Source organism: Pongo abelii, chromosome 15, assembly GCF_028885655.2.
Source record: "Pongo abelii isolate AG06213 chromosome 15, NHGRI_mPonAbe1-v2.0_pri, whole genome shotgun sequence".
Classification (NCBI taxonomy): domain Eukaryota; kingdom Metazoa; phylum Chordata; class Mammalia; order Primates; family Hominidae; genus Pongo; species Pongo abelii.
In genome coordinates, this window is record NC_072000.2 from 65,805,353 (window position 1) to 65,833,118 (window position 27,766).

At 38.1% G+C, this 27,766-nt stretch overlaps 1 protein-coding gene and 1 long non-coding RNA gene across 6 annotated transcripts in view; one reads left to right on the forward strand and one right to left on the reverse strand.

The window, feature by feature from the left end:
* Positions 1–1,960: 1,960 nt before the first annotated feature.
* The window catches only part of HIF1A (hypoxia inducible factor 1 subunit alpha), a 51,556-nt gene continuing 25,750 nt past the window's right edge, over positions 1,961–27,766 (forward strand). Inside the window, exons 1-2 of one of the 4 annotated variants that reach the window (XM_024231306.3) lie at positions 1,961–2,437; positions 26,920–27,110. In XM_024231306.3, the coding sequence (XP_024087074.3) occupies positions 2,403–2,437; positions 26,920–27,110 (226 nt within the window). In that variant the 5' untranslated portion in view covers positions 1,961–2,402. 4 annotated transcript variants of the gene reach the window in all.
* LOC134760084 (uncharacterized) lies at positions 14,663–26,920 on the reverse strand. Of its 2 annotated transcripts, none has more exons than XR_010136984.1 (2): positions 20,465–26,920; positions 14,663–15,861 (listed from the first exon to the last, which is right to left on the reverse strand). It is a non-coding gene; the product is annotated as an uncharacterized LOC134760084 (long non-coding RNA). The 2 variants fall into 2 exon arrangements; XR_010136983.1 differs by having other exon boundaries at positions 14,663–17,604.

Here is a 27,766-nt window from a genome sequence, read left to right on the forward strand (position 1 = left end):
CAGAGGAATAAATTTGAGGGCAATAATAATGATGATAGGCCAGGCACTGTGGCTCATGCCTGTAATCCCAGCACTTTGGGAACCCGAGGCGAGCGGACCACCTGAGGTCAGGAGTTTGAGAGCAGCCTGGCCAACATGGTGAAACCTCGTCTCTACTAAAAATAGAAAATTTATCCGAGTGTGGTGGTGGGTGCCTGTAATCCCAGCTACTTGGGAGGCTGAGGCAGGAGTTGCAGTGAGCCGAAATCGCACCACTGCGCTCCAGCCTGTGGGCCAGAGCGAGACTCCATCTCAAAATAATAATAATGATAATAATAATAATGCCACCAACAATACTAAGAGCTAACATTTACTGAGTGCTTACTATGCACCAGATATTGTTCTAAGTATACATGTATTATCTCATTTAACCATCCATAATACTGTGGTATAGACACTTTTATATCCATTTTATAAATAAGTAAACTGAGTTATGGAGAGATTAAACGACTTGCCATTAAGTTTCAAAGCCTGTGTACAAGCTCACGCTTGATTCTGGAGCCAGTGTTCTTAATACAGTATCTCCAGAATGTTAAACTAACAGGTTTTTAATTTACAGAATTATTCTTTCCACAATTAAAAAAGAAATTATGAGTATTTTTAGTTCTTTCTTCTCTTCAGGCATTTCCCATGGTTCTTTTCAAGACATAATACGTATCATTTAGTGTTGTAGATCTGAAAAAAACAAAAGTAGCGTGAAGATCAAAAATTTTTTAAAGAGATGGAGTCTTGCTATGTTCCCTAGGCTGGAACACCCAGGCTCAAGGGATCCTCCAGCCTCACCCCTCTGAGTAGCTGGAACCACCGCATCCGCTAAGGTCAATGTTTAATTGTATCTTTGTAGGTCTACTGACCAGTTAAAAAGAGGTGCTGTATACACTGGTTGTTGTCTTGTCAGAGTTTGATGCTTCTATATAGACCATTGTTATTACATGCTAATACAACTGAAAGCCACTACAGATATTTATATTTACAACCCAAAGCTAGGTTTTAACAAGAAACTCATAAGGCAAAGGTGAGAAGTAAAATAATTTAGCGCCAAGTGGAGATATATGTGCAATGCTCCTTTGTTGGGCTCAAAATATATTTTTCTTTTAGAAGACTGACAGGCTTGAAGTTTATCCCTCCAAAGACAAAAGTGATTACGTTTTATTTAGTAGCTTGCAAAGTTGCCAAAGGCCATTTTTTCTACTCTTTCCCTGAAATTAGTTTATATGCTTATTAAAGTCATTTATACCTATTTGTAAATGCTTAACATAGTTTCAGATTTTAAGATTTCCCTGCAACTTTATTTCCCTTGAAGTTTACAGCAACAGGAGTTAATTTTTATTTTTAATTGCATTTATTCAGTAATTAAACTCCGCCACAGAAAAACTTAGTAGACAAGGTGAGTTCCCCTGTGTTCCGTGGCAAAGAGTGCGGTGGGTGACATTGACCCATGGTTAGGTAACCTGGCAAGGAAAAGCCCCGTTGTAACACATCTAAGCAACGAGACCAAAGGAAGGGCTTGCTGCCACGAGGCGAAGTCTGCTTTTTTGAACAGAGAGCTCAGCAGAGTCGGGCGGCAATCATGCCCAGCACTGCGGCCGAGGAGAAAGAGAGCGGGAGCATTACATTACTGCACCAAGAGTAGGAAAATATGATGCATGTTTGGGACCAGGCAACCGAAATCCCTTCTCAGCAGCGCCTCCCAAAGCCGGGCACCGCCTTCCTTAGGAGAAGGCGCAGAGTCCCCAGACTCGTGCTGAGCCGCAACCCCAGCTCCTTTCTCTTTCCTCCGCCGCTAAACACAGACGAGCACGTGAGCGCCGCAGCGCGTCCCAGCTGTGCCTCAGCTGACCGCCTTCTGATTGGCTGAGAGCGACGTGGGCTGGGGTGGGGACTTGCCGCCTGCGTCGCTCGCCATTGGCTCTCGAGGAACCCGCCTCCACCTCAGGTGAGGCGGGCCTGCGGGAGCGCGCGCCGGCCTGGGCAGGCGAGCGGGCGCGCTCCCGCCCCCTCTCCCCTCCCCGCGCGCCCGAGCGCGCCTCCGCCCTTGCCCGCCCCCTGACGCTGCCTCAGCTCCTCAGTGCACAGTGCTGCCTCGTCTGAGGGGACAAGAGGATCACCCTCGTCGTCGCTTCGGCCAGTGCGTCGGGCTGGGCCCTGACAAGCCACCTGAGGAGAGGCTCGGAGCCGGGTCCGGACCCCGGCGATTGTCGCCCGCTTCTCCTGCTTCTGGTCTCACGAGGGGTTTCCCGCCTCGCACACCCACCTCTGGACTTGCCTTTCCTTCTCTCTCCGCGTGTGGAGGGAGCCAGCGCTTAGGCCGGAGCGAGCCTGGGGGCCGCCCGCCGTGAAGGCATCGCGGGGACCGATTCACCATGGAGGGCGCCGGCGGCGCGAACGACAAGAAAAAGTAAGCCCATTCCCTCGGCCGGCCGCCTTCTCCCCCCGCGACCCCGCCCGCCTGCCCGCCCTTGGCTCCCGGGCAGGCCTCGGCGTTAATGGGATTGGGGGGGGGCAGCCTTTTTGTTTCTGCTGCTGCTCCCCTCCCCTCTCTTCCCCCAACCTCGCCGGCCGGGCTCCCCCGCTGTCCACGTCGCCATCTTGTCGTGGGGGGTGGGAGACGCCTCGAAAGTGCTTTCAGGGGCCGGGGTCTGAGCCCTGCTTGCCCTCCCCGCCGGCCGTGGGGGCCTCGCGCCGCCCACCTACCCGCCTCAAAAACCCAGCCTGCTCTGTGGCCCCATCCGGAGGGGACTTTACCCAGCCTGAAAACCCCGGGAAGAGAAATGAGCTGCAGCTCGGTAGCCACGGTTTGCACCCGGAGCTTCCGCTCCTTCCCGCCCCCATCCTCTCCGGTTCCATTGAAAACTCGGCCCTGGGGCGGACCTTGCACGCTGGTCCTGGCTTTCCAGTGGACTTGGGGCCCTGAGTTCCCGACCGAGGGACTCGCGTGGTCGGATGCGATCTTGTCCTGTAGTTGCCCAGCCGTCGCGGGTGTCTTTGCCTTTGTGCATTAGGGATTTGCCGCGATGGCCTTAAGATGCGAACTTTTTAGTTTGCACGTGCAGGTTTTGTTTCCTTTTAATCGCCTTGAAAAACTTGCCTAGAATGAGAGTCAGAGTAATGGGAATTTAGGGAAATGGCAACATTTTAAAGAGAACTTCAGATTTGGATACTTGAGTTCATATCACCTGTCACGAGAACGCAGATATTATAAATGAATATATGCCTCATTCATTCTTCAAATAATGAAAATGTAGGGGCTGGTTAAATGTAGGCAGACAGTTTTAATGATACTGAAAAAAGTATATGATGAGTGAATGAAATGCGGCACTAAAATGTTGCAAAAATTCGAACTCTGTCTCATTTTCCTGAAATTGAAGTATATTAAAGGAAAACCGTCAACATATATCCAAAGTAAGTAATCACTCGGTTAGAACTTAATGCAAGTTTTTTATAAATCACCTTGAAGTTTGAGTCTAAGGGGTACATCAGAGATTAAGAATCGTGAGTTGGACCAGTGGTATTAAGAGCGGACTCCCCCATCCCCCAACACACACAATTTTGCCCACTTTGGCATTTTAACTTTTAAGGAAATCATTTAAGGAATTGAAGATTTAGAGTAAGAGTTTTGGTTAGTAGACTGGCTTTGCTGTTAAATCCTTCCACTCTTCTGGCAGAGAGATTAATTTCCCTAATCAGTATCAGCAGAAGATAAACTTGTTTATATTCTTGCTGTTTTGTAGATCCCTTCTCCTGGCTCTTCTTCAATAGAATATTAAATTCTTAGTTTGTATACAGCAGAGAAGGCACTTATAAAATTCAAAAAGTGAGTAAACAGGTCTAGATTAATTCCAAGAGTTACCAGGAATTAATTGCAGTTTATTTTGCGGAGGTGATTACAGTGCTTTTGATAAAATGATAAAGCTGCTATATTGTAAACCTAAGGCAGATTACCTCTGTGTAGTGCCAGTTTTCTATCCTTATTATATATTGAATCATACTTAATACAATGCATTAAGTTATGCACCAATCACTTTTTTTATATACAGTATAGAACTCATTTATTTGCCATTCATCCGTTCAGAATATCAGAAGCAGTTTTGAAATGAATGAATTAATAAATTAGCTACTGTTCATCAGCCCCAATTCTAAATAAGCTCTTAGATTTTCCTCAGCCCATCTGTTACTTTCAAAATTTTCTCATTTGAAAACTTGGCAACCTTGGATTGGATGGATTCATATTTCTTAGTATAGAAGTTCTTGATATAACTGAAAAATTAAGTTAAACACTTAATAAGTGGTGGTTACTCAGCACTTTTAGATGCTGTTTATAATAGATGACCTTTTCTAACTAATTTACAGTTTTTTGAAAGATAACAGAGGTTGAGGGATGGAGATTTTCTTCATGCAATTTTTTTTTCATTTTAAATGAGCTCCCAATGTCGGAGTTTGGGAAACAAATTTGTCTTTTTAAAAGAAGGTCTAGGAAACTCAAAACCTGAAGAATTGGAAGAAATCAGAATAGAAAATGGTTATGATATTGTAGATTTAACACAGGACATTTCATGTTGGTTCCTAGTTATAGGGGCTGAACTTATTTAATACCCCGTGCATTTTGATTTTTAGATTTTTAAGGGAATGTCAAGAGAGTAATGATTCTGTTTCAGGCTTCAGGCCAGACTCCTTCAGCGTTTCCAAAACAAATAATTACTGAATCATTAAAGTAAAATTTCTGAGAATAGATATTCCTTAATTTCCTTCATTAACTTTGGCCATTAAAAGTCAAGAAGCTCTCTCATTTATTAGCAAACTTTTCTCCTTATAATTCTATTTTGATTGTCCTTTTGTTGAGGAAGCAGCATATGGTGGTTAAGAGCATAGGATCTAGAGGCAGATACCCCTGAGTTAAGGGTCCCAGCCCTTCACTTGTGAGCTTGAGCAAGTTAATGAATGCCTCTGAGCCTCTTTCCTCCTTTTGAAGTGATGATAAGAATAGCAGCCATCTGAGCAGTTATTGTAAAGGTTAAATGAGATAATGCTTGTGAAGCACTTAGCCCATTGCAGGAGTCTTGGTGACACTGTGTACTTGAAAATAGATGTTACCTGTTAAAATTCTTGTTTAAACTTCCACAACTCTTAAAACTCTTTTTTTGCTAGTCCTTCCAGCTATTTCCTTTAGTTTCTTTTCTGTGTCTTCATGCATCTTTTCTGTCTCCTGAAAGTGAAAAGACTAACATTGGATCCAGAGCTTGAAAAGCGTTTTTTTCCTGTTAAAATGGGCAAAAGAGTACATCCTTGGGTTATATTGGCACCTACTATCAGTTATTTTTCTTGAGCGTCTGATCTACTCTCTACTCTAGTAGAGGCCTCCTCCTTCACAATTGCTCACCCCTGTGTTTTCTCCCCAAATAGAATACTGAGTTTACTCTGGACTCTAGAGTCAAACATACACAGTATTCTAGTCTTACTGTTCATTTAAGCAAGATATGTGCAAGACACTGCCTTCTTAGTACTGGCAGTAAGTTAAAACATTTTTTGTCTTGATGCCAAAGTTTAGACAATTTTATAAAAATTAACCTTTGTGAAAGATAATGAGTTGATAAAATATTCTCAGTAAAGCAGCTACATGGTAGAAAAACTGTCCTTTGCTTATGAGTTTCTCCAGAGTTAAGACCATTGGGTTCCATCTGAAGGCAAGACTTCAAGCTTGTCTTACTGGTCTGTTTTGTGGCTCAATTTGTATGAAGTCTATGCACTCCTCCACATGTGTGTATTTACTGAACTATCAAGTTATTTTAGACTGAGAAAGTATTGGAGTTCATTCCTACGGTCCACTGCAGAGCACCTTGTGCAGTTTGGAGAATGTCAACTTTTCTACCTGTTAACTTCCATTGTCTTTACTTTTAACGCCATTGTCTGTGACTCTAATGGTGTCTGGGCTCAGGGTTTAGATTTTGTGGTTACATTCTATTCTTGTATGTCGAGAGTGGTGTATAGAAAGCTGAGGGGGATTATTTAGTCTCTTGACTGATTTTTTTTTTCTGAAGAACTCAAAATAGTTTATTATGTTTGGTGGTGAAATAAAAATTGATGTGCATGGATGTTAAAGATTTGGGTTAAATTGTGTGTTCATAGGTGCCTTCTCAATATATAATTTTTTTAAATTTAGATACTTAAAATAATGTATCCCTTTATCTAAGATTAACATAAGTCTGTTTCTTAACCAGGAGAAAAATAATCTAAATTTAAATGTGATGTTGGATGAGTTTCCGATCAAGAAATTCATTTTTTAAACTTTGTGACTAGTTATCCAGTGGGTGGATTTTATCCAGTGTGTGTATGTGTTTTCTGCTTAACTCTGGAAGGTTAGAAAGAGAATTTGAAACTAAGACAAGCCAAGCTTCTTGTTGCTCAGTATTTTTGGTAAAAATATGGTCAGAATGTTTAAATTAACTATAGGCTTTGGAATTTTAAAAATAATTATATCTCTTGGTCTCTTGACACATCAAGAATTAGCTGTTTTGTATATGCGTTGAGTATTAATGTTCATGTTTTCTGCAGTAGAAATTTATAAACCCTTATCTGTTTGCCAGACATGATCCCTTTAGAGAAATCTAGTATCTAAAACCCGAATTTTTAAAACAAAATTAAAAATTTTTGTTTCGTAAAAACAAAAATTGTGATTACCTCATGGCTTTTTCTTATAGCTTTTGATTGTTTTTAAAAATCGTAGTTCAAAAACATTAACATAAAATTTACCATCTTAACCATTTCTAAGTACCGTTCAGTAGTGTTAAGTATATTCACATTGTGCAACTAACTTCCACAACTTTTTCATCTTGCAAAGCTGAAATCATACCCATTAAACAACTCCCAATTTCCCCCTCTCCTCAGCCTCTGGCAACCACCATTTTACTTTCTGTTTCTGCAAATTTAACTACTCTAGATGCCTCATATAAATAGAATTATAGGGTTTTAATATTTTTGTGATGGGCTTATTTCACTTAGTGTAATGTCCTCAAGGTTCATCCATGTTGTAGCATGTGTCAGAATTTCCTTCCTTTTTGAGTCTGAGCAATATTCCATTATATGTACCATATTTTGTTTCGCCATTCATCCAGCAATGGACACTTGGGTTGCTTCCACATCTTGGTTATTGTGCTGCTGTGAACATGAGTCTGCAAATCTCTCTTTGAAGCTTTCACTTTTTTTGGATACATATCCAGAAGAGGGATGCTGGATCATATGGTAACCCTTTTTAATTTTCAAGGAACCACCATATTGTTTTCTATAGCAGTTGCACCAGTTTACATTCCCACCAACGGTGCACAAGGGTTCCTATTTCTCCACATCCTTCTAAACACTTGTTTTCTTTCTTTCCTTCCCTCTCTTCTCTTCTCTTTCTCTCTCTCAGCCATCTAATGTGGCGAAGCGGTAGCCATCTAATATGTTGAAGTGATTGTTTTTAAGGGCTTGTTTGTGGATAATTAACCAGCTGAAAACTAACTACAGTTTGCCAGTGGAAGCTTTAACAGAAAGGAGATTAAGTACCTCTAAAATGAGAATTCAATTTTTCTAGTGACTTAGATTTGTTATGCCAGTACTTTTTCACAGAAACACTTTTTGGATAAAATAGTGTACACCTGTTCTATTGTTGATAAAGCCCAATTTAATTAGAAAATTTGTTCTCTAAGATTTAAAACAATAATTGAAATAATGTATTTTTATTAAAAACTGTTCCCAAGATGTTAGCTTTTAGCTGTTCTGGTGATCTCAACTTATTTATGTTTCTTTATCTTAAAATTTCACCTTAACCGGTTACAGTTTTAACCATAAAGATTATTTCAACATATGATTTTGAAAACGTATTATCTTGTAAATGGGAAAATGTAGTGATGGAACATAGCTTACTGTATGTAGTTCTTCACTTGTTTGAAAAGCCACGATATATTTAGGCAAATCAATTTAAAAGTGTCTAGTATTTAATATTGCAATTTTCACTCATTAAGGACAGGTCGCCTGTGTTTCCCCCTTTTTTTTTCCAAGTAGTTTGGGAGGATTTGTTTTTCTAGCTGAAAAATACTATGGTTAAAAATAAATATAAGGTTTAAAGGCGAAAATTGAAGTTTTTGAGGGTTGGGATATGTTTCTGTTCTTAAGAGTCTTGTAAATTCAGATGCTAAGCAAATTTCTTTAAAATGATTTCTACCCTCCCCCTTTCCATTATAAAACTGGATATGTTTCAGTGGACCAAATCCCAAGTAGACTGAATTTGAAATTTGTGGGCTGGGCGCAGTGGCTACTTTGGGATGCCGAGGCGGGTGGATCACCTGAGGTCAGGAGTTCGAGACCAGCCTGGCCAACATGGTGAAACCCCATCTCTACTAAAAATACCAAAAATTAGCCAGGCGTGGTGGCGGGTACCTGTAATCCCAGCTACTTAGGAGGCTGAGGCAGGAGAATTGCTTGAACCCGGGAGGCGGAGGTTGCAGTGAGCCAAGATCGCCCCATTGCACTCCAGCCTGGGTGACAGAGCAAGACTCTATTTCAAAAAAATTAAAAAAGAAATCTGTGGTGTGAATACTGGTATGTGGTGTACGCAGTGAGCTCTTAATAAGTATTTGAATTAACAAATGAGACAATGAGTGAATAATTGGATAAACAAAGAGAATGCAGGTTTTTAAAAGGTTTCTTTAGAAATACCGTCGGCCCGGCACAGTGGCTCCTGCCTGTAATCCCAGCACTTTGGGAGGCCGGGGCAGGTGAATCACCTGAGGTCGGGAGTTCAAGACAAGCCCAACCAACTTGGAGAAACCCCGTCTCTACTAAAAATACAAAAAAATACAAAAAAAAAAAAAAATAGCAGGATGTGGTGGCACATGCCTGTAATCCCAGCTACTCGGGAGGCTGAGGCAGGAGAATCGCTTGAACCTGGCAGGCAGAGGTTGCAGTGAGCCAAGATCGCGCCACTGCACTCCAGCCTGATGACAGTGTGAGATGCTGTCTCAAAAAAAAAAAAAAATTAAAAAGAATGTTTTAATTCTTTAGTTCCCTGTCTCTCTGAGATTCACTGATTGGTAAGAAGAAAGTTAAAGAGTCTCCTTTGACTTTTTTTGATACAGATGTTTAAATTCTATTACTTTATAGTAAGATTGGGGCTTGATTATTTTCTTTGCTTTATAATAGAAGAGCATTGATTGTTCTCTTTGCTTTATAATAGAATACCATTTAAATAGGAGTTCCCTGAGTGTGTTTACAATCATTTGATTTGGCTAAACTATTTTAATGTTTAATGAAATTTAAAAATTTTGGAGGAAAAAATTTAAAAACTACACAGGTGCACAAAGAAATAAAAATCACCTGCTTTTTCACTATGTAGAGACCATTGTCTACTATTTCTCAACTCTGTGTTACATCTGTATGTTAATAACTGTAGGATTAGGGAATGAGTACTGTTTTTAACCTGCTTTTAAAAAATTTACATCTACATTTTTTCCCATCTAAATAGTGAGGAAGAGTATCAGAATTTTGTCGGATTGTGGTGATGGTTAATTTAGATAATATTAAAGTTGGGTACTTAATATATGGCTCTTAATACTCTCTAGATTTCAGATATAGTCTATTTTACCATTATTGCCTTTTTATCAAACCTATTCCCAAAAAAGTGAGAAAAGTGCTGAGGTTACAGGCGTGAGCCACCATGCCCGGCCCCATGGTTCTTTCTTAATAATAAATTCAAAGAAGTAGAATTACAGGGTCAAAAAGTATCCATTTTAAAGCTTTCAATGTAATTGCCTGTTTATCTTCTAGAAAGTTTGACCTAGTTATATTTTAGAGTGTCATTTTCTTGAACTTTATCATCATTAAAGTTTTAAATTTGAAACACTGGCAATTTGATAAGTATATTAGGATTCTTCTTATTGCAAGTAGCAAAATACAACTCAATCTAGTTTAAGAGGGGAAAATGTAGTCATTGGCTAACACAATCTAGTTTTGGTTTAAGAGACAAAACTAGAGTCTCAAATGATCTCAGAGTGTAATAATCCCTGACTTTTGTCTTGATATTACTTGGCTTGTATACCTTTGCTCTATTTGCATGCTGGCCTTATTCTGCCACTGACAGGCTGTCTGTATGGTGTGGAAGAGGACGGCTAGCATCCCCATACCTGCATCCATACAGTTTGTAATATAAAACCAAAAAATGTAAAAAAAACTCCCCCTCTCTTCTAGTGTCTATATATCAGTTTCCTAGAAGAATGCCGTTTTGGCCTACTTGGCCATGTGAATGGAGTTCCCTGATTACATGAGTCAAATATGTCTTATTGTAGCATATTTGATGGTCTTCTTGTAGAATATTATCTTACTATACACAGAACTCTTGACCAGTGCTACCATTGTAATTAATGGGCCATGAGTTTTTGTTGCAGGTCATTTGAATTCATATTCTATAGTTTTCTACCAAGTGTAGTCATTCTGCAAGCTGTTCTTGTCATGACTTTTGGGAAGTTGAGTATTTCTTCTATGGGTTAGGGTTTTCATCTCAAGAAAAAGATGATCCTTTTCTCTACTAAATATGTGTTAAGATCACACATTTTTCTAGATCTCTTAGCTCTACTGTGTGATCTTACACAAATTGCTTCATTGGGATGATAAGAATAATTGCCTTAAAGGATTGTTATGAGAATGAAATGATACATCAACTCATATGAAACACTCAGAACAGCTCTTGGCACAAAGTTAGGGCTTAATTAAGTAGAAACTATCCCTATATTCATAATATTGTAATATTTGTTAAGTTGTTTTCAACATTGTTTAGAATCGCTCAAGCCTTCTTTGTGATAATCTGACAAAGCCTATTCACCACCAGTGAGTAAATAATAGTGGCAGGATAGTTACTGATGCTTTTCCTTTACTTTGTTTTTTTTCCATGAACATCTGGCCTTTGCAGACTAAATACTGGTTTATGTATAGACATGTTATTCTAAAATAATTTTCCATAGTGGTAATACTAAAGGAAGAAAAATGTTCTCAAAGCTATTTATTTGGGACGTTAAAGGAGGGGGAAATTAAGAAAGCCTACATTTCTATGTCCTTTGTGTCCAGAATCTCATTAAATGTCTTTTAACTTGTTAGCAGGGGAAAGTTGGATATTGCCTGCCTTTGTAGCTAACATAGTTAAAATATTTAAATGGTTATAGTGTCAAACCAGTAGTCAAAGCCTTCACTGTGAATGGATGAAGGGATGTTTTCTTGAATAATTTAAGTTGACTTATTTCAGTGGTTCAAAAAATTTCTTCAACGCTTAACCATGACTCAGGCACCTAACTATTATACTATGTCCTATTGTGCATTCATGTATTCAACAGGTAATTGTACAGCTAATTTATTGAGTACAGCATTGAATCGTTGATGGCTTAGGCCACAGTTGAACATTCCATTTTTTATGTTCATTCATTCATTCATAGCATATTCCATTTTTAAATTTTTAGTTCATTGCACTTTAAAGTTTGAGGTTCTTGCGAAGTACAGACTTTTGGGTTTAAGTTTTGTTATTTAATGTCAACCACCACAGGAGCATTGGCCAGTCTGCTTTTAGAATTTTCATAGACATACACAAAACATTCTCACAAGACAATCTACTCATTTTCTTTTTTATTCCTGTGTTTCTTAACACAGGATTAATGTTCAGACCTCTTTTGGAGCAAAATAATCCTCTGAATTTTTGAGATGTACCCAGTGACCTCAGTCGAGTATGTATACTGCATTAAAAAATGTAACCTTGTTCCTTTTAGTGGTCATTTGGTAACAGTTTGATCATAAACAAATGCAGTCTCAAACACAGAAGGCTTGAAGCAAGTATACAGAACTATGGCGAGATCATTTAGATGATGTAGAAATATGCCTTTTCTTTTTTTTACAATGCCACCAAAATGAAAACACGGTTTTAAAAATTCTCTAGAGTGTAACTTCAACACTGCTTTAACTCTATTAAACAAAGCACTGCCATGTTGTAATTCCTATTTATTACTCTCTGGAGTTGTATAAGTTACCAAATCCGCCTTTTGTGTGATATCCTTTTCAAATATCTGAGGGTAGCTATCATGTTTCTTCCTTCTATTCTTAAAAAATAGTCCCAAATTTCTTGAATCTTTTAATTTAAAAATTATATATTGAGCATCTGATTTGTGGAAAGGCATAGGCCATATTAAAAGTGGGGCTTCATATTAAAATGGGGAAAAGGGTGGAGATTCTCAGGTGGAGTCTGAGATCTGCCACACACTAATAGTGTTACCTAACCCTTTTTAAAGACAAAGAAACAGGATCAGAAGGTCACTTGGAAAAATTTATTTGGTAATACTGGATAGGATGGATTAGTATAGTTGGAAAACAGAGACTTGCTTTAGGAGAGCTGCTCCTTTGTCATTTCCAGAATCTTCATCATGGTCAAGGTTTAGAGCTAAATATTTAATAGAAGAAGTCTTTAGGGTATGCTTTCTATTGTATACCCTTATTTCAATACATGTGTTTTTTCCTGTTATGTAAGTACTTTATTATTATTATTTATGCATCTTCTATTATATTTAAGCAAATAATTATTTCAAGGACACATTCTTCTACATACACACAAAGTTTAGGGTCACTGACCTTCTAGGTTCTAGTCTTAGATCTGTTACCATCTAAGAGCATATAAATAAGGGAAACAGAAAGAAAAGGATTTACAAGCTGAGAAGGAAGCAATGCAAAGAGAGAAGAGTGATAAGAGTAGGTAATTTGGGGAAAGTCAGTGATAACACAGCTCTTAACCATGAACAGTGATTCTTAACTCTTGAATGTTTGTGGCATTCATGAAGGTATTAAAAGCTGACTTTTAAAAAATTGTTTCAGAGAACTGGAAAAAAATTCAGTTGCCACATTCTTCATTAGGTCATCTTTGAACTCTACTCATGCACTTACGTGTTTAAGGCAGTTTTACTAAACGCACACTTGTTCTTGCTGGCTTATTGAGTTTTACTGCTAGCTTCTTATTCTTAGCAATTGTACCTCATATTACATAGTATTGTGAAACCCACTATATTCAGTGTTTTGCCTGACAAACATGGTATGTTATAGGATGTGTATTCAGTTATAGCTAAAAATAAATTCTTCTCGTTTTTCAAAATTTGCTGGCCTACCTGTTAAGCTTTTGCTTTAAGACCTGCTAATGTTTCTCAAACTTCTGTGGTTTAATCACCTGAGTGTCTAGTTGCTCTGTGGATTCCCAGGGACCCATTCCCCAGAGATTCTGATTTGGTAACTTCGGGATGGAACTCAGGGATCTGTAAATTTTACAAGCGCTCAGAGATGAAACATAGACTTTAAACAGCTAAGGGTGCTCATCAGGATTATGTTAATATTATTTTTTAAACAGACGTGCCAAGCCTTTAATTTGAATTTCCAGGGTTGGGATTTGGCCTTCTATATTTGGGGGAAAAAAAGTTCTATTGATGATTGTGGATATATACCACAGGTCAACCATTGAATAGTCTAGTCAGTGTAGTGAGTGTATTTGATAATTACTAATTTCTAAGTATGTGGTAGTATTAATGTCTTAGGAGGTGAATATATTTCCTGTATTTGTAAAGCATTTGGGTAGGTTTTTTAAAGAGAAAAGTATGTAACAAACTAGTTTTGAGCGTTGCTCTTTTATTTCTTTGGGCATTTTTGAAGAACATGTAACTATCTTCTTAGAGCAGAGGGGCTCAGAGTGGTCCCCAGATTATCATCATTGGTAACACCTACTTAGTGCATTACTAACTTGTTAGAAATGCACATTCTCAGGCGCCATTCAGACTTCGTAAATCAGAAACTCTGGAAGTAAGGCTCAGCATTCTGTGTTTTTTTTTTCTTTATTATACTTTAAGTTTTAGGGTACATGTGCACAACGTGCAGGTTAGTTACATATGTATACATGTGCCATGTTGGTGTGCTGCACCCAGTAACTCGTCATTTAACATTAGGTATATCTCCTAATGCTATCCCTCCCCCCGCCCCCCACCCCACAACAGGTCCCAGTGTGTGATGTTCCCCTTCCTGTGTCCATGTGTTCTCATTGTTCAATTCCTACCTATGAGTGAGAACACGCGGTGTTTGGTTTTTTGTCCTTGCAATAGTTTGCTGAGAATGATGGTTTCCAGCTTCATCCATGTCCCTACAAAGGACATGAACTCATCATTTTTTATGGCTGCATAGTATTCCATGGTGTATATGTGCCATTTGGGTTGGTTCCAAGTCTTTGCTGTTGTGAATAGTGCCACAATAAACATACGTGTGCATGTGTCTTTATGGCAGCATGATTTATAATCCTTTGGGTATATACCCCGTAATGGGATCCCTGGGTCAAATGGTATTTCTAGTTCTAGATCCCTGAGGAATTGCCATACTGACTTCCACAATGGTTGAACTACTTTACAGTCCCACTAACAGTGTAAAAGTGTTCCTATTTCTCCACATCCTCTCCAGCACCTGTTGTTTCCTGACTTTTTAATGATTGCCATTCTAACTGGTGTGAGATGGTATCTCATTGTGGTTTTGATTTGCATTTCTCTGATGGCCAGTGATGATGAGCATTTTTTCATGTGTCTTTTGGCTGCATAAATGTCTTCTTTTGAGAACTGTCTGTTCATATCCTTTGCCCACTTGTTGATGGGGTTGTTTTTCTCTTGTAAATTTGTTTGAGTTCATTATAGATTCTGGATACTAGCCCTTTGTCAGATAAGTAGATTGCAAAAATTTTCTCCCATTCTGTAGGTTGTCTGTTCACTCCGATGGTAGTTTCTTTTGCTGTGCAGAAGCTCTTTAGTTTAATTAGATCCTATTTGTCAATTTTGGCTTTTGTTACCATTGCTTTTGGTGTTTCAGACATGAAGTCCTTGCCCATGCCTATGTCCTGAATGGTATTGCCTAGGTTTTCTTCTAGGGTTTTTATGGTTTTAGGTCTAACATTTAAGTCTTGAATCCATCTTGAATTAATTTTAGCATAAGGTGTAAGGAAGGGATCCAGTTTCAGCTTTCTACATATGGCTAGCCAGTTTTCCCAGCACCATTTATTAAATAGGGCATCCTTTCCCCATTTCTTGTTTTTGTCAGGTTTGTCAAAGATCAGATGTTTGTAGATATGTGGCATTATTTCTGAGGGCTCCGTTCTGTTCCATTGGTCTCTATCTCTGTTTTGGTACCAGTACCATGCTGTTTTGGTTACTGTAGACTTGTAGTATAGTTTGAAGTCAGGTAGTGTGATGCCTCCAGCTTTGTTCTTTTGGCTTAGGATTGACTTGGCAAGCATTCTGTGTTTTGAGAATGCTTCCAGGGGACTGTGATGAAAACTGACATTTGAGAACCTTCATCTTAGAGTAAAAACTTTACATACACATTTTTGTTGTTTTATTTATCTAGCACAATACTTTTTTTGTTTTGAAATGGAGTTTCGCTCTTGTTGCCCAGGCTGGAATGCAATGGTGTAATCTCAGCTCACCACAACCTCCGTCTACCGGGTTCAGTTGATTCTCCTGCCTCAGCCTCCTGAGTAGCTGGGGTTACAGGCATGTGGCACCATGCCTGGCTAATTTTGTATTTTTAGTAGAGACGGGGTTTCTCCATGTTGGTCAGGCTGGTCTCGAACTCCCGACCTCAGGTGATCTGCCTGCCTCAGCCTCCCAAAGTGCTGGGATTACAGGGGTGAGCCACTGCACCCGGCACAATACCTTATATATAATCAGGGCTCAAAGATTTGTTGAGAGGCTAAACACCAATTCTGGACCAGGAAAGATTTTATTTATATCACTAGTCAGGAATAATCTAAAAACAAAAAGCACATTCTTCTTACAAATAATATTTCAATACACATTAATGTAAACACATGGAAAAGTATTAGCTACTTAATAAATTAACATGTAAATGAAAAATTTACACATTATGGCTATTTTAGATGTGATATAGATTTCATTTTCAGAATGAACCCTCCAATTTAAAAGTGATTCTTTTCCCCCTGTTTATTTTACTGCATTAGAAAATCACATTTAAAGTAAGCATTTTGGTGAGGTTTGGAAGGTGAATAAATCCATCTTTTCTTTAATTATGGATATTTAAGAGAGATGTTGTCGTGCCATTCAGATAATAATGATCTAAACCAAGAAATTTAGTTGCTTTCAAAAATAAAATAAGTATATGCATTCTGAACATTTTTCTTTAGAAACAAACCATTTCATCTGTTTTTTTGAATTTCAAATTAATTATACAGAATTCTCAAAATTTGAAAATTAGGTTAACATGAGAAACTGAAGATACTGAATTATATTGCCTGTTCAGTCTATACTTTTCTTTAGGATATACAGTAGGAAAGAAATATGATAGTTCAAGTTAGATTACTACTTCTTTCAGAGTTTTTTGACAAATGCAGGTATAGTGATAGTGTCAGTTCATGGTGAACTTTTGTTAAAATAAATTACAAAAAATTTGTGATCCTGATATCTTGAAACTAGTTAATATTTGTAAACTTTGCTAACACTGTATATCACTATTCTGGTTTTATCTGTGCATCTATGAGTTATATGTGTGTATAGCTACATATGTTTATATTTATACACATACATTACACACAGGAGTGGAATCATACTCAATTTTTTTTGTATAGCCTGCTCTGTTCATATAATACTATATTGTAGCATCTAGTATAAGCAAAGATTAATTTTTGTAGACTTTGCTTTTATCCTGAAATTTTGTGGTAGCTGGTTTAATGGAAAGACAATTTCTGTGACGTGTTTTGTCAGTTAGGGATTGACCCTGGTAAAATATTGCTGGATAACAACAAGCAATGTAAAAATACATTTGTTCCATAAGATAACCTCTGTGAAGGTAGGGACTTGGTCTGTTTTGTTTATTGCACCATGTCCTGTTCTGGGAACAGTGTTAGACTCATAGAAGGTGATCAAGAAATATTTGTTGAATACATCAATAACATTCTCTAACATGTGGGTATCCTAAAGGTTTATTTTTAAAGTTTATTGATTAGAATTCAGAAGATATTTTCCCAGATAAAATAATAGATTGCTAGCTGTCTTGAAAATGTAATTTATATTTAATTTGAAATGTCAAGTTTTTGCAATTTTTTCCATTAAGTAGAGATAGGGTTTTTAAAAATTACATGTGATGTTTTAAGTATTCTGGTTTTGCAACAATTACTAGATAGAAAATGTAACCAACAGATCCTATTAATAATACTCCCAATAATACATATAAAATACTTGTCTAAAAGTAACCCTCCTTAAAAAAACAAAGCTGGCCAGGCGCGGTGGCTCACGCCTGTAATCCCAGCACTTTGGGAGGCCAAGGCAGGCGGATCACGAGGTCAGGAATTCAAGACCAGCCTGGCCAACATAGTGAAACCCCATCTCTAGTAAAAATACAAAAAATTAGCCGGGTGTGGTGGCAGGCGCCTGTAATCCCAGCTACTCAGGAAAATCGCTTGAACCTGGTAGGTGGAGGTTGCTGTGAGCGGAGATCGCGCCACTGCACTTCAGCCTTGGGCAACAGTGCGAGACTCTGTCTCAGAAAAAAAAAAAGGCAATAGGATTAGGTAGCAACTTAAGGAAAACTTCATGCCAGCACTTTCTTGAAAAAGACTGTGGAAACCAAAGTTAGTAAATTCCTGTTTCTGCCTGGGTTCAGAAAACATAAAGATGATAAAGATGTTTAAGTATTCCTTTTTTTTTTTTTTTTTTGAGACAGTGTCTTGCTCTGTCTGGAGTGCAGTGGCACAATCACAGCTCACTGCAGCCTTGAACTCCTAGGCTCAAATAATCCTCCTGCCTCAAATAATCCTCTTGCCTCAGCCTCCTGAGTAGCTGGAACTACAGGAGTGCACCATTACACCTGGCTAATAATTTAATTGGTTAAGAACATTAACTATAACTCACACATTTTCCTGACCACATTAGCTTAGGACAAAACAGTAAAAGACATGAGTGTAGATGAAAGCGATAAGGGAACTAATCTTAAACACTGAACCTCTTTTTAGCAAATTGGCTTTCTAGTTTCTCAGCTGTCTCTTTACACCTCTAAATCTCTTTCCTGGCAAGATCACTTATTTGCCTTGGTTTATGGTGATACTCTTCATTGTTATACTGGTGGGTGATTGTTTTAATTGATAGCTGTTTTTTTCTACTTCAGGAAGATGACACTGCTGGCTCTGATGTTTACCTTGTGGCTAGTGCTTATGTTTGTCTGTGTTCACATTTATTCCACGATTCATTTGTTAACATTTACTAAGCTGCTTTTCTGTGCCAGGAACTTGGCTAGATAAATAAATGGTTGTTTTTGTACACAGAATTAGCTGTCATAATCAGTTACTGTAGCATTTATTCTTGCAAAAATATATATTTATACTTCAACTAGTGATCGAATCTCAACTTATTAATTCATACATTCAGCCAGCACATAATTGAATACTTCTTATGTGTCAGAAACTGTTCTAGGTGCTTGGGATGTTCATTGAACAAAATAGACAAAAGTCTCCGCCTCTATGGAACTTACTTTCCAGTGAAGGTGTGGATTGGTGGGATAGAAAATAAAATAATCAAGCAAGATATGTACTTAGGCTTTCATAAAAATAGGGCAGGGCAAGAGGACCAAGATGGAGGCAGTGATCAGGAATCTCAATGAGGGTGAGACTGCGACAAAGACTTGAAAAAGGTGGAGAAGCAAGCCTTGTGGGTATTTAGGGTAGCAGTAGTCCAGGCAAGGAGAACAACTAGTGCAAAGGCCCTAGGAGGCAATGTGTTTGAAGTGTTTTAAGAACAGTAAGGAGGCTAGTATGGTTAGAACGGAATGAGCAAAGGGGGCAAAGTGGTAGAAGATGAGATCCAAGAGGTAATGAGGCCATTGTGGAGGCCCATATGGACTATTGGAAGGGCTTTGGCTTTTATTCCAAATGAGGCAAAAACCATTTTAAGCAGAGAGGAGTGATATGACTTGATTTCTTGTTAAAAGGATTATTCTAGTTGCTGTTACAGAAAAAGATTACAGGGGTGCAAAGAAACAGGGAGACAAAAGAATATAAGACTTTCAGTGTAACTTATATCTAGTATGCTTGCTTATACTTGAAAGTGCATATCCAGATAATTGTAGTAAATTCAAATATTATGTTTATTTAATAGTACTAACATTGATATGCTGGTGAATTATGATTAGGAGCACTAATAAAGCACAAATCAGGGATTCCCAAAAATAATGTTGAAAGGGCAGTCAACTTTTCCTGTGCCAGAAATCATAGCAGATTTGGGCCAAATATGTCAAAGTCAAACTTACGCACATCACTACTGAGAAGACAAAGATGAATGTGTGACAGTTTCCTGCCCCCAAGAATCTTTAAGCATTGTAAAGGAAGATTAGTATAGCCAAATAACTAGAGTGATCAGTTCTACCAGAGAGGACCAGTTTTGGAAGCCAGAGGAAAAAAAACAAAACAAAACAGAAACAAAATGATGTTTGAATTAAATCTTTAAAAGTTCTCTTATAAATTTACCAAGCCACATATTGGGAATGGTATCCCAGGCAGAAGGAGCAGAGTAAGCAAGCCAGAAAGGAAATACTGTGGTGCTTTTGAGTAACTGCAGTGTGGCTGAAGAATGTGGAAAATAATGAGGATAAAGAGGTGGACAGGGAACTAGGTAAGGGAGGGCTTCCTTTTAAATAATTAGACCTTGTCCTGTGTACATTTAATGGGATTTTAATCAGGCCATAATGCCAAATTTCTTTACTTCGGAGGGATCTTTATGGTGATGGTTTCAGAAAGAAATTAAAGCAGAGTAACAGTGGTTAGCAATAATGATCAGCTAGTGGTTCCCAAACTTACGTAACATATGCATCTTGGGAGTTTTTAAAAACTCAGATTTTGGGATCCTGACTTAGATCTACTGAATCAGAATTTACAGATTCAAATTCCCAGTGAGGCCTAGGAATTTGAAATGTTGAATGTCCTTCACGATGCAGCTAGACAAGCATTTGGGAATAAAGCATTAGGTGACTATTTCAGTAGACTAAGGAGTGGGAGGCCATTTAAGCTCAAAGACTATTCTACTTCTCACTATATTTCTAGTACTTAGCACAGTGCATGGTACTTGATAGATGCATCCTTTCTCCCATACCTCACCCTACACATGTGTATCCTTAGTAATATCCTCTATAATAAACTGGTAAACATGTTTCCCTGAGTTCTGTGAGCTGCTCCAGCAAAGATGGGTTTGTGAGAATCCCAACTTTTGAAGCCTGTCAGTCAGAAGTTCCTGAGGCCAGACTTGCAACTGGTGTTGAGCCCTCAGCCTGACACTGTCTCCAGGTAGATAGTGTTAGAATTGAATTGAAGGACAGCCAGTTGGTGTCCCCTGCAGAACTGATTGCTCACCTGGTGGTGGAGAGAACCCCTCCTCTCCTGATAGGGTTGCAGAAGTTGTCTTCTGTGTTGTTGATTGCTGTGGTGTGGGAGCAGAGGGGGAAAAAAAGCTGTTGGAGAGTTTTTTCCAAAACAATAGGGAGATTATTTAGATTTATAAAAATAGAATCAAAGTAGATTAACTGAGCACATTGTGAAATATAGAGTAGAGCTGTGTGTAAGGAGTATATCTTAGTGTCAAGCTGACACCAAATTGAATGTTTGCTGGAACGTTCAAAAATCTAAGCTTCCCAAGTCTGTGAAAACACTCAGGTTAGTAAACAGTCTTATGCAAACAGCAACACAATGCTCAAAGCCATTTAAGGAAAAAGAACAGTAACTGAATTCTCTTATGGAAATGTGAGATGTTGTTTTACTAAGTACTGATTGTGTTATACTTTTTGTTTATTCGTTTGGTGGTATTTCAGTTCCTAAAATTCCTTCAAATATGCTGCAAAATACAAACCAAGAACTTGGTGGATTTTCCATTTGTTTTCTTGTGGGAAATGATGGAATTAAAAACCTTGAGGATTAGACCTTGAGAGTTACCTTCCAGTGTTTATGCCACCATCATACAAAATTCTGGAGGACAAAACCCTTCCCACTTAAAAACCAGTTAGTTTCAGAAAATCACCTCATTTTAGGAGACTGCATCATTATAGTATGTGTGTTAGCTTTAGGTATAGATCTAAAATGTTTTTAATATTTAAAAAACTTCAGCCTTTCTTCATTAATTTGGCCTAATACAAGTTAGAAGAACTTTAAAAATGAGTACAAACAACAAGGAAGGGCCAGGCGCAGTGGCTCCGCGCCTATAATCCCAGCACTCTGGGAGGCCAAGGTGGGCAGATCACCTGAGGTCAGGAGTTCCAGACCAGCCTGGCCACATGGAGAAACCCCATCTCCACTAAAAATACAAAAATTAGCCGGGCGTGGTGGCACACGCCTGTAATCCCAGCTACTCAGGAAGCTGAGGCAAGAGAATTGCTTGAACCCAGGAGGCAGAGGTTGCAGTGAGCCAAGATCGCGCCATTGCACTCCAGTCTGGGCAACAAGGGTGAAATGCCGTCTCAGGAAAAAAAAAACAAAGTTTCTGTACTGCTAGACAAATGTTGAGCAAGTAAAACACCAACAATGTTGAACTTAGATACTGAAATAGCTGCTCTGTACAAATAAATTCTACTGGGAGTATAGATTGAATTACCATCTTTTGACTCTTTTGCCATAATGATTGGCATTACCGGAAGGGATTACCTTGCTTTGAAGAACTGCTGGACAGTAGAGCAGAGAGCATCTATCACCATTGTAGGTGCCTTTCAGTTAGGATTTTGGATTTATAAGCAAACTCCAAGAAACAGCCTGGTTCTGAGTCTCTCTGAATAGCTTAGGTCAAGTCCTAAATTCTGAAGCCAACCCTTATAATTCCTTCTTTATGTCTTTGGCATGTGAAGTAGGCAAATTTTGAACTTTATAATAATAGCCTAGACTTACAAATACTTGACTTGGTAATCAGGATGAGTTTTTGAGAGACAGCATAGTCTAGTGTTAATCGCATGGAGACCAGACTGCTTGAGTGAAATACAGGTTCTACCATTTATTAACGGAGTAATGTTGGGTAAGCTATTTAGCCAGGGTCCTTATCTGTAACATGGTGATAATAATAAAGATTAAATAATAGGTGAAAAATGTTTAGAATACCACTGTGTTATTAGTAAGCACCATGCATAGGTGTTTAGATTTTAAAATACTGGCAAAGGCCAGGTTGGGTGGCTCACACCTATAATCCTTGCACTTGGGAGGCCAAGGCAGAAGGATCGCTTTAGCCCAGGAGTTCAGGACCAGTCCAGGCAACATAGATTCTGTCTCTGCAAAAAATTTAACAGAATTAGTTGGGCATGGTAGCGTGTGCCTGTAGCTACTTGGGAGGCTGAGGTAGAGAGGGGGAGGATCGCTTGAGCCCACGATTTCGAGGCTGCAGTGAGCTTATGATCATGCCACTGTACTCCAGCCTGGGTGACAGAGCAAGACTCTGTCTCTAAAATAAAATGAAAATAAAACTGCAGACAAAAATGCCAACTGAAGAGTGAACATGAACTTTTCTTTGCATTTTTCTTGGGCCTGAGACTTTAAGAAGTGCAGGGCAGTTAAAACGATGAGATATAATTCTCACCTATCAGCTCAGCAGAAATTAATAAGATTAAAAAGATGCATAATATATAATATTGCAGAGTGCGTGGGGGAATTGATATACACATTCATGAACTGGCAGAGACAAAAATGGGCACAGAACCATTTGGAAAGCTATTATGTATTTTTAAAAATTTCAGTAACACATTTTTTATCTCATGAAATTTCACTTCAGAATGTCAGTCCTGTAGAAATACTGACACAAGTGCAAAAACAGCAAAAACCAACTTGTACCTGCAAGGCCAGAGAGAGTTATTTCACCAAATAATATAATTGAGGTACATTAACTTTATTAGAAATAAATCTGATAATCTGCTCACATTTTAAATAGTTACGGTTTAACTTCAGTTCTTGAAGTCACATATTTTTACAATTAGGAATGCTAACAGGCTTTTTGTGCAATACGAAAAGATGACTTTAAATGCCTACAATTATTTTGTGTCCTTTTATTTTTTTAATTTTTACTGACCTACTACAAAGCACCAAATATTTTATGTTCTTAATCTGAAGAACAATAGACATTCTCTATAAAACAACTCTTGCTTATTCATGAACTTTGTACACAAGAAGCTTAATAAGACGGGCTCAAAATTATTTTTCTAAATATATTTCAAGATACAAAATAATTTCAAGATATAATTGTTACTTTTGTGTCTCATACTGTATGTTAAATAATAAAATAGTAAGCATGTAAAAACTACAGTACCACAAAGATTGAGCTATTTTGCCAGTAGTATACTCCAACTTTAGTTCTAGAACAGTCATAGAAATGGGTAAACTATTTTAACTGTACTCTTAACTGAAATATAGTACCTTATGCAGTAGCAGAACATATCAGCAGAAGAACTTCACTTAACCTGTACTTAAAAACAAAACAGATGCAATTTATAAAATTTAGAAGAAATATAGTGACCTTATTTGCATGCGGAAAATGTACTTACTTCTTTCTGATCTACACATCTTCTGTTGTGCAATGTAAGCAGTAAAACAAATAGTACAGGATTCATCTCTGTGGGACCTAGACCCCCTGGTCTAACATAAATAATTCTTGGTCAGTACTGTAATTCTGTGGTATAAAACTGATAAAATTAGCCTTCCTGTGACTAGACAAGAAGCCGGGTAGTTTAGATGCTGAAACTCACAAGAACTTCAGAAGCTTTAGCTTTAAGCTTTAAGCTTACTTAGAAATGTTATAAGACCTCCAATAGTCACATATGAAGAATATCATAAAAATTTCTCCATTAAATCTTTATTATAGATCCCTTGATTGGTTTATGTCTAGACTCATTGTGTGATAAAGGACATAATAATTTTTATCACCTTCTTCATCTAATATAGGTTTGTCAACTCTATATTAGTTGTTTTCTTGAAGGCTGGTTTTCTTCCAAAATTCAGTCTTATTTTCAGTCTACACTAGCTTTTAAATATACTGTCCTATAGATGCTTTATCTAACCTCACATTTCTAATGGATTTGTCTTAGATACTTATTGCCACTCCTTAGATAGTCATTGCTATCTTTGAAGTTCTGGACAATACATGTATTACAGAGGAACTGGAGACATTCCATCACCATAGTTAGCTTGATTGAATACCCTTTAAAAGCATATACTCGCGCCTGTAGTCCCAGCACTTTGGGAGGCCGAGGCGGGTGGATCACTTGAGGTCTGGAGTTCGAGACAAGCCTGGCCAACATGGTGAAACCTGTCTGTACTAAAAATACAAAAATTAGCCTGGCATGGTACCACATGCCTGTAATCCCAGCTACTCAGGAGGCTGAGGCAGGAGAATTGCTTGAACCTGGGAAGTGGAGGTTGCAGTGAACCAAGATCTTGCCATTGCACTCCAGCCTGGGTGACAAGAGCAGAACTCCATTTAAAAAAAAAAAAAAAAGCATATATAGCACATATTATAAGGTTTTCAATTTTTTCACCAAGTGTTTCATTTGGGTAGTCATTTATTGGTAGTTTACATCAGTTGAGTGGTTCAGAAAAAATATAGTAAGTTGCTTATAAAATTCTGAACACTTTGGCCAGGCACAATGGCTCAAGCCTGTAATTTGAGCCTTTTGTGAGGCTGAGGCAGGAGAATTGCTTGAGCTTAGGAGTTCAAGACCAGCCTAGGTAACAAAGAACGCCTGGACTGATTGTGGCATTTGAACTAATATTCAGGTTTAACAAGAGATAATTGACCATCACTCTATTTTGGAGGATTTATTTGAACCAAATAGAAATCTATTTCCCACAGCTATCACTGCCTGTCACCTACAACTTAAGGGGGTTGGGGAGGAAGTGAGGGATTTTCTGTTAGGGCCAGTAGGGACCTGCTAGATACCCCCCATCCTGGGAATGGTGTATGGAACTCCAGTGTATGCTGGAGTTATTATCATCATACTTGTTTTTTTTATTTTACCCTTCTGCTTACACAGATCAAGTCATACATTTTATTTTTAAGTTTAAATTGAAAACATTTACAGAGAACAATGCAGTGAAATGAAAAATAAAATTACAGACTGCTGGCATTTGCATTTTCATGTAGCCTCAGTGACTAATTTTTTTTATTGTACAGCATTGAGAAAATCCTAGTTCATGTAACTAGTTATAGTTCATATAGATTCATATAACTAGTTTTAAGTGATAATAGTTTCTTCCTTTTTTTCTCCACCATCTATCTAACCAGATGAAGATAATAGTTTTTAATAGCTCACCTTGAATTTCAAGGTACTCAAGTTAAATTGATCTAGATGCTTGAGTTGAAATTTTTCTATCAAAGTTCAATAACATGCTTACATTCCTTATTAAAGTATAAAAGTCCTATAAGCACACAAACTTGAGTAAGTGCTAAAACTAGTATCACTATTGTCACAATACAACATGTTATATTGTAACAAGAGCATTTGCTGAGAACTGTGCTTGTTACTCCAGAAATGTTGCTTCTATGGTTGTACCTTTCAACTTTGCAGATCATTTGGAAGGAGGAGAGATTTGAGGTGGAGACAATTCGGTACTTCATTCATAGGATGTAAGCAGGATTAAGTAAAATAATGCTGGCTAAAAGTCCTTATTTAGCATACTGCCCAATGCTCACTAAATCATAATAGCTGTTTTTAACATTTGGTGAAGAACCTATTTAACAGGAGTGAGTTGAGGGGCATAGGAGATCATGTGAGTGTTTAAAGTAGAAGCAGCATTCCCCATTAAGAAGAGAAATACTGTGGAAGAGCAAAGACTTTCAAACACCTGGGTTCAAATCCTATTTGCTACATAATGGCTACTTTTAACCTATTGAACGCCAGTTCCCTCATTTGTAAAATAGGGACAATATTTAACCTATTTACAGGTTGTGAGAGAACTAGGCACCTAGTACAGGGTAATGTTGGCACATGGTAACCTTTAATAAACTTGCTATTCAACAAGCTATTAGATGTCACTAGGCAGTTAAGCAAAGGAAGACAGCTTTGCTTGGTGTGACAATGAAAATCTTTCTGACTTCCTTCTTGGAAGAGTTCCCTGAAGCTATGTCATTGTATTGACACCTTTATCTTTGCTAACCTATTCCTTTAAATTCTGGATATTGTGTGTGCCACAGCTTTTTTTCTTCCATATTCCTGCATTTATTTGGCACCTGTTGTTCCAGTAATAGATAAGGGGCTGCTAAGGGAGGAGGCAACCTGCACTGGCTTATAGCTGCTAATGTCAGTTCCTATAGCTTATCGTCAGTGTTGTTCATGTGGTAAAAGGGTGAGAAAGTATTGGAGTCTAAAAAAACTTAAGTAGAAATCAGTTTGTAGCTATTACCGTTCTACCTGCTAACAACTCCTGTTTTCAAGTTATGTACAACTTTAGGTAGTTTCTCTAGCCTTAATCGTGGTTTCTCTGTATTGAGACTACTTTTGAATTCTATGAAGTACAGCCTTAGATGTACAGGCTACTTTAAGTTTTTGCCTAAATTAAAAACATTCTCTCCAATTACACATGCTGGGGAGGAAACACCTGCTTCTGACAGGTTTAAAGCTTGGTTTTGGACTTTTTGTGAGAGTTCCTTATGTGTGCAGTAATCCAAAATTTGTATAGTTGTCCTTTATAAAAGTACATTAATCTAGTAGACAAATCTCCATGTAACTTAATTACATGGCATCTTCTAATCCTTCTGTGATAAGCAGAAATGTAAAGTTTTATTCAAGTTAAGGCAAACTAACTTGTATACACTTTCCATCTCATGTTTTTGTTTTGTTGTTAAGTAGGATAAGTTCTGAACGTCGAAAAGAAAAGTCTCGAGATGCAGCCAGATCTCGGCGAAGTAAAGAATCTGAAGTTTTTTATGAGCTTGCTCATCAGTTGCCACTTCCACATAATGTGAGTTCGCATCTTGATAAGGCCTCTGTGATGAGGCTTACCATCAGCTATTTGCGTGTGAGGAAACTTCTGGATGCTGGTGAGTTATTTTACAAGGGTATAAATAGGCCTGAAAATTAGAAGTTAGAAGTAACTAGAAATTATTTTTAGAAGGTGGTCGCAATGTTTTGATTTTGTATACCTCTTTATATTGTGATATGTACACGTTTAAAAATTTTTCTGTAATTCTATTTTTATCAAGCTTCATTTTTTTCTCATCAGTTATTCTTTGAAATAATCATTCTTTATGCATTGTAATTTGTTTTGCTTTATTCTCTTAAACATACTCTCAATTCTTTTCTAATATAACATCCTTTTTATTACCTGCTTTTAAAGCTTTAGTCAGGAATAAGATACTGGCTATTTTTCCCTCCCCTTTTTCTCCTGTTCCATTTACCTTTCTTTCTTCCTTTAAAAAACATGACTCAGGCCGGGCGCCGTGGCTCATGCCTGTAATCCCAGAACTTTGGGAGGCCGAGGCGGGTGGATCATGAGGTCAGGAGTTCAAGACCAGCCTGGCCAAGATGGTGAAACCCCATATATACCAAAAATATAAAAAATTAGATGGGCACGCTGGTAGGTGCCTGTAATCTCAGCTACTAGGGAGGCTGAGGCAGGAGAATTGCTTAAACTCAGAGGGCGGAGCTTGCAGTAAGCCGAGATTGAGCCACTGCACTCCAGCCTGGGCGACAGAGT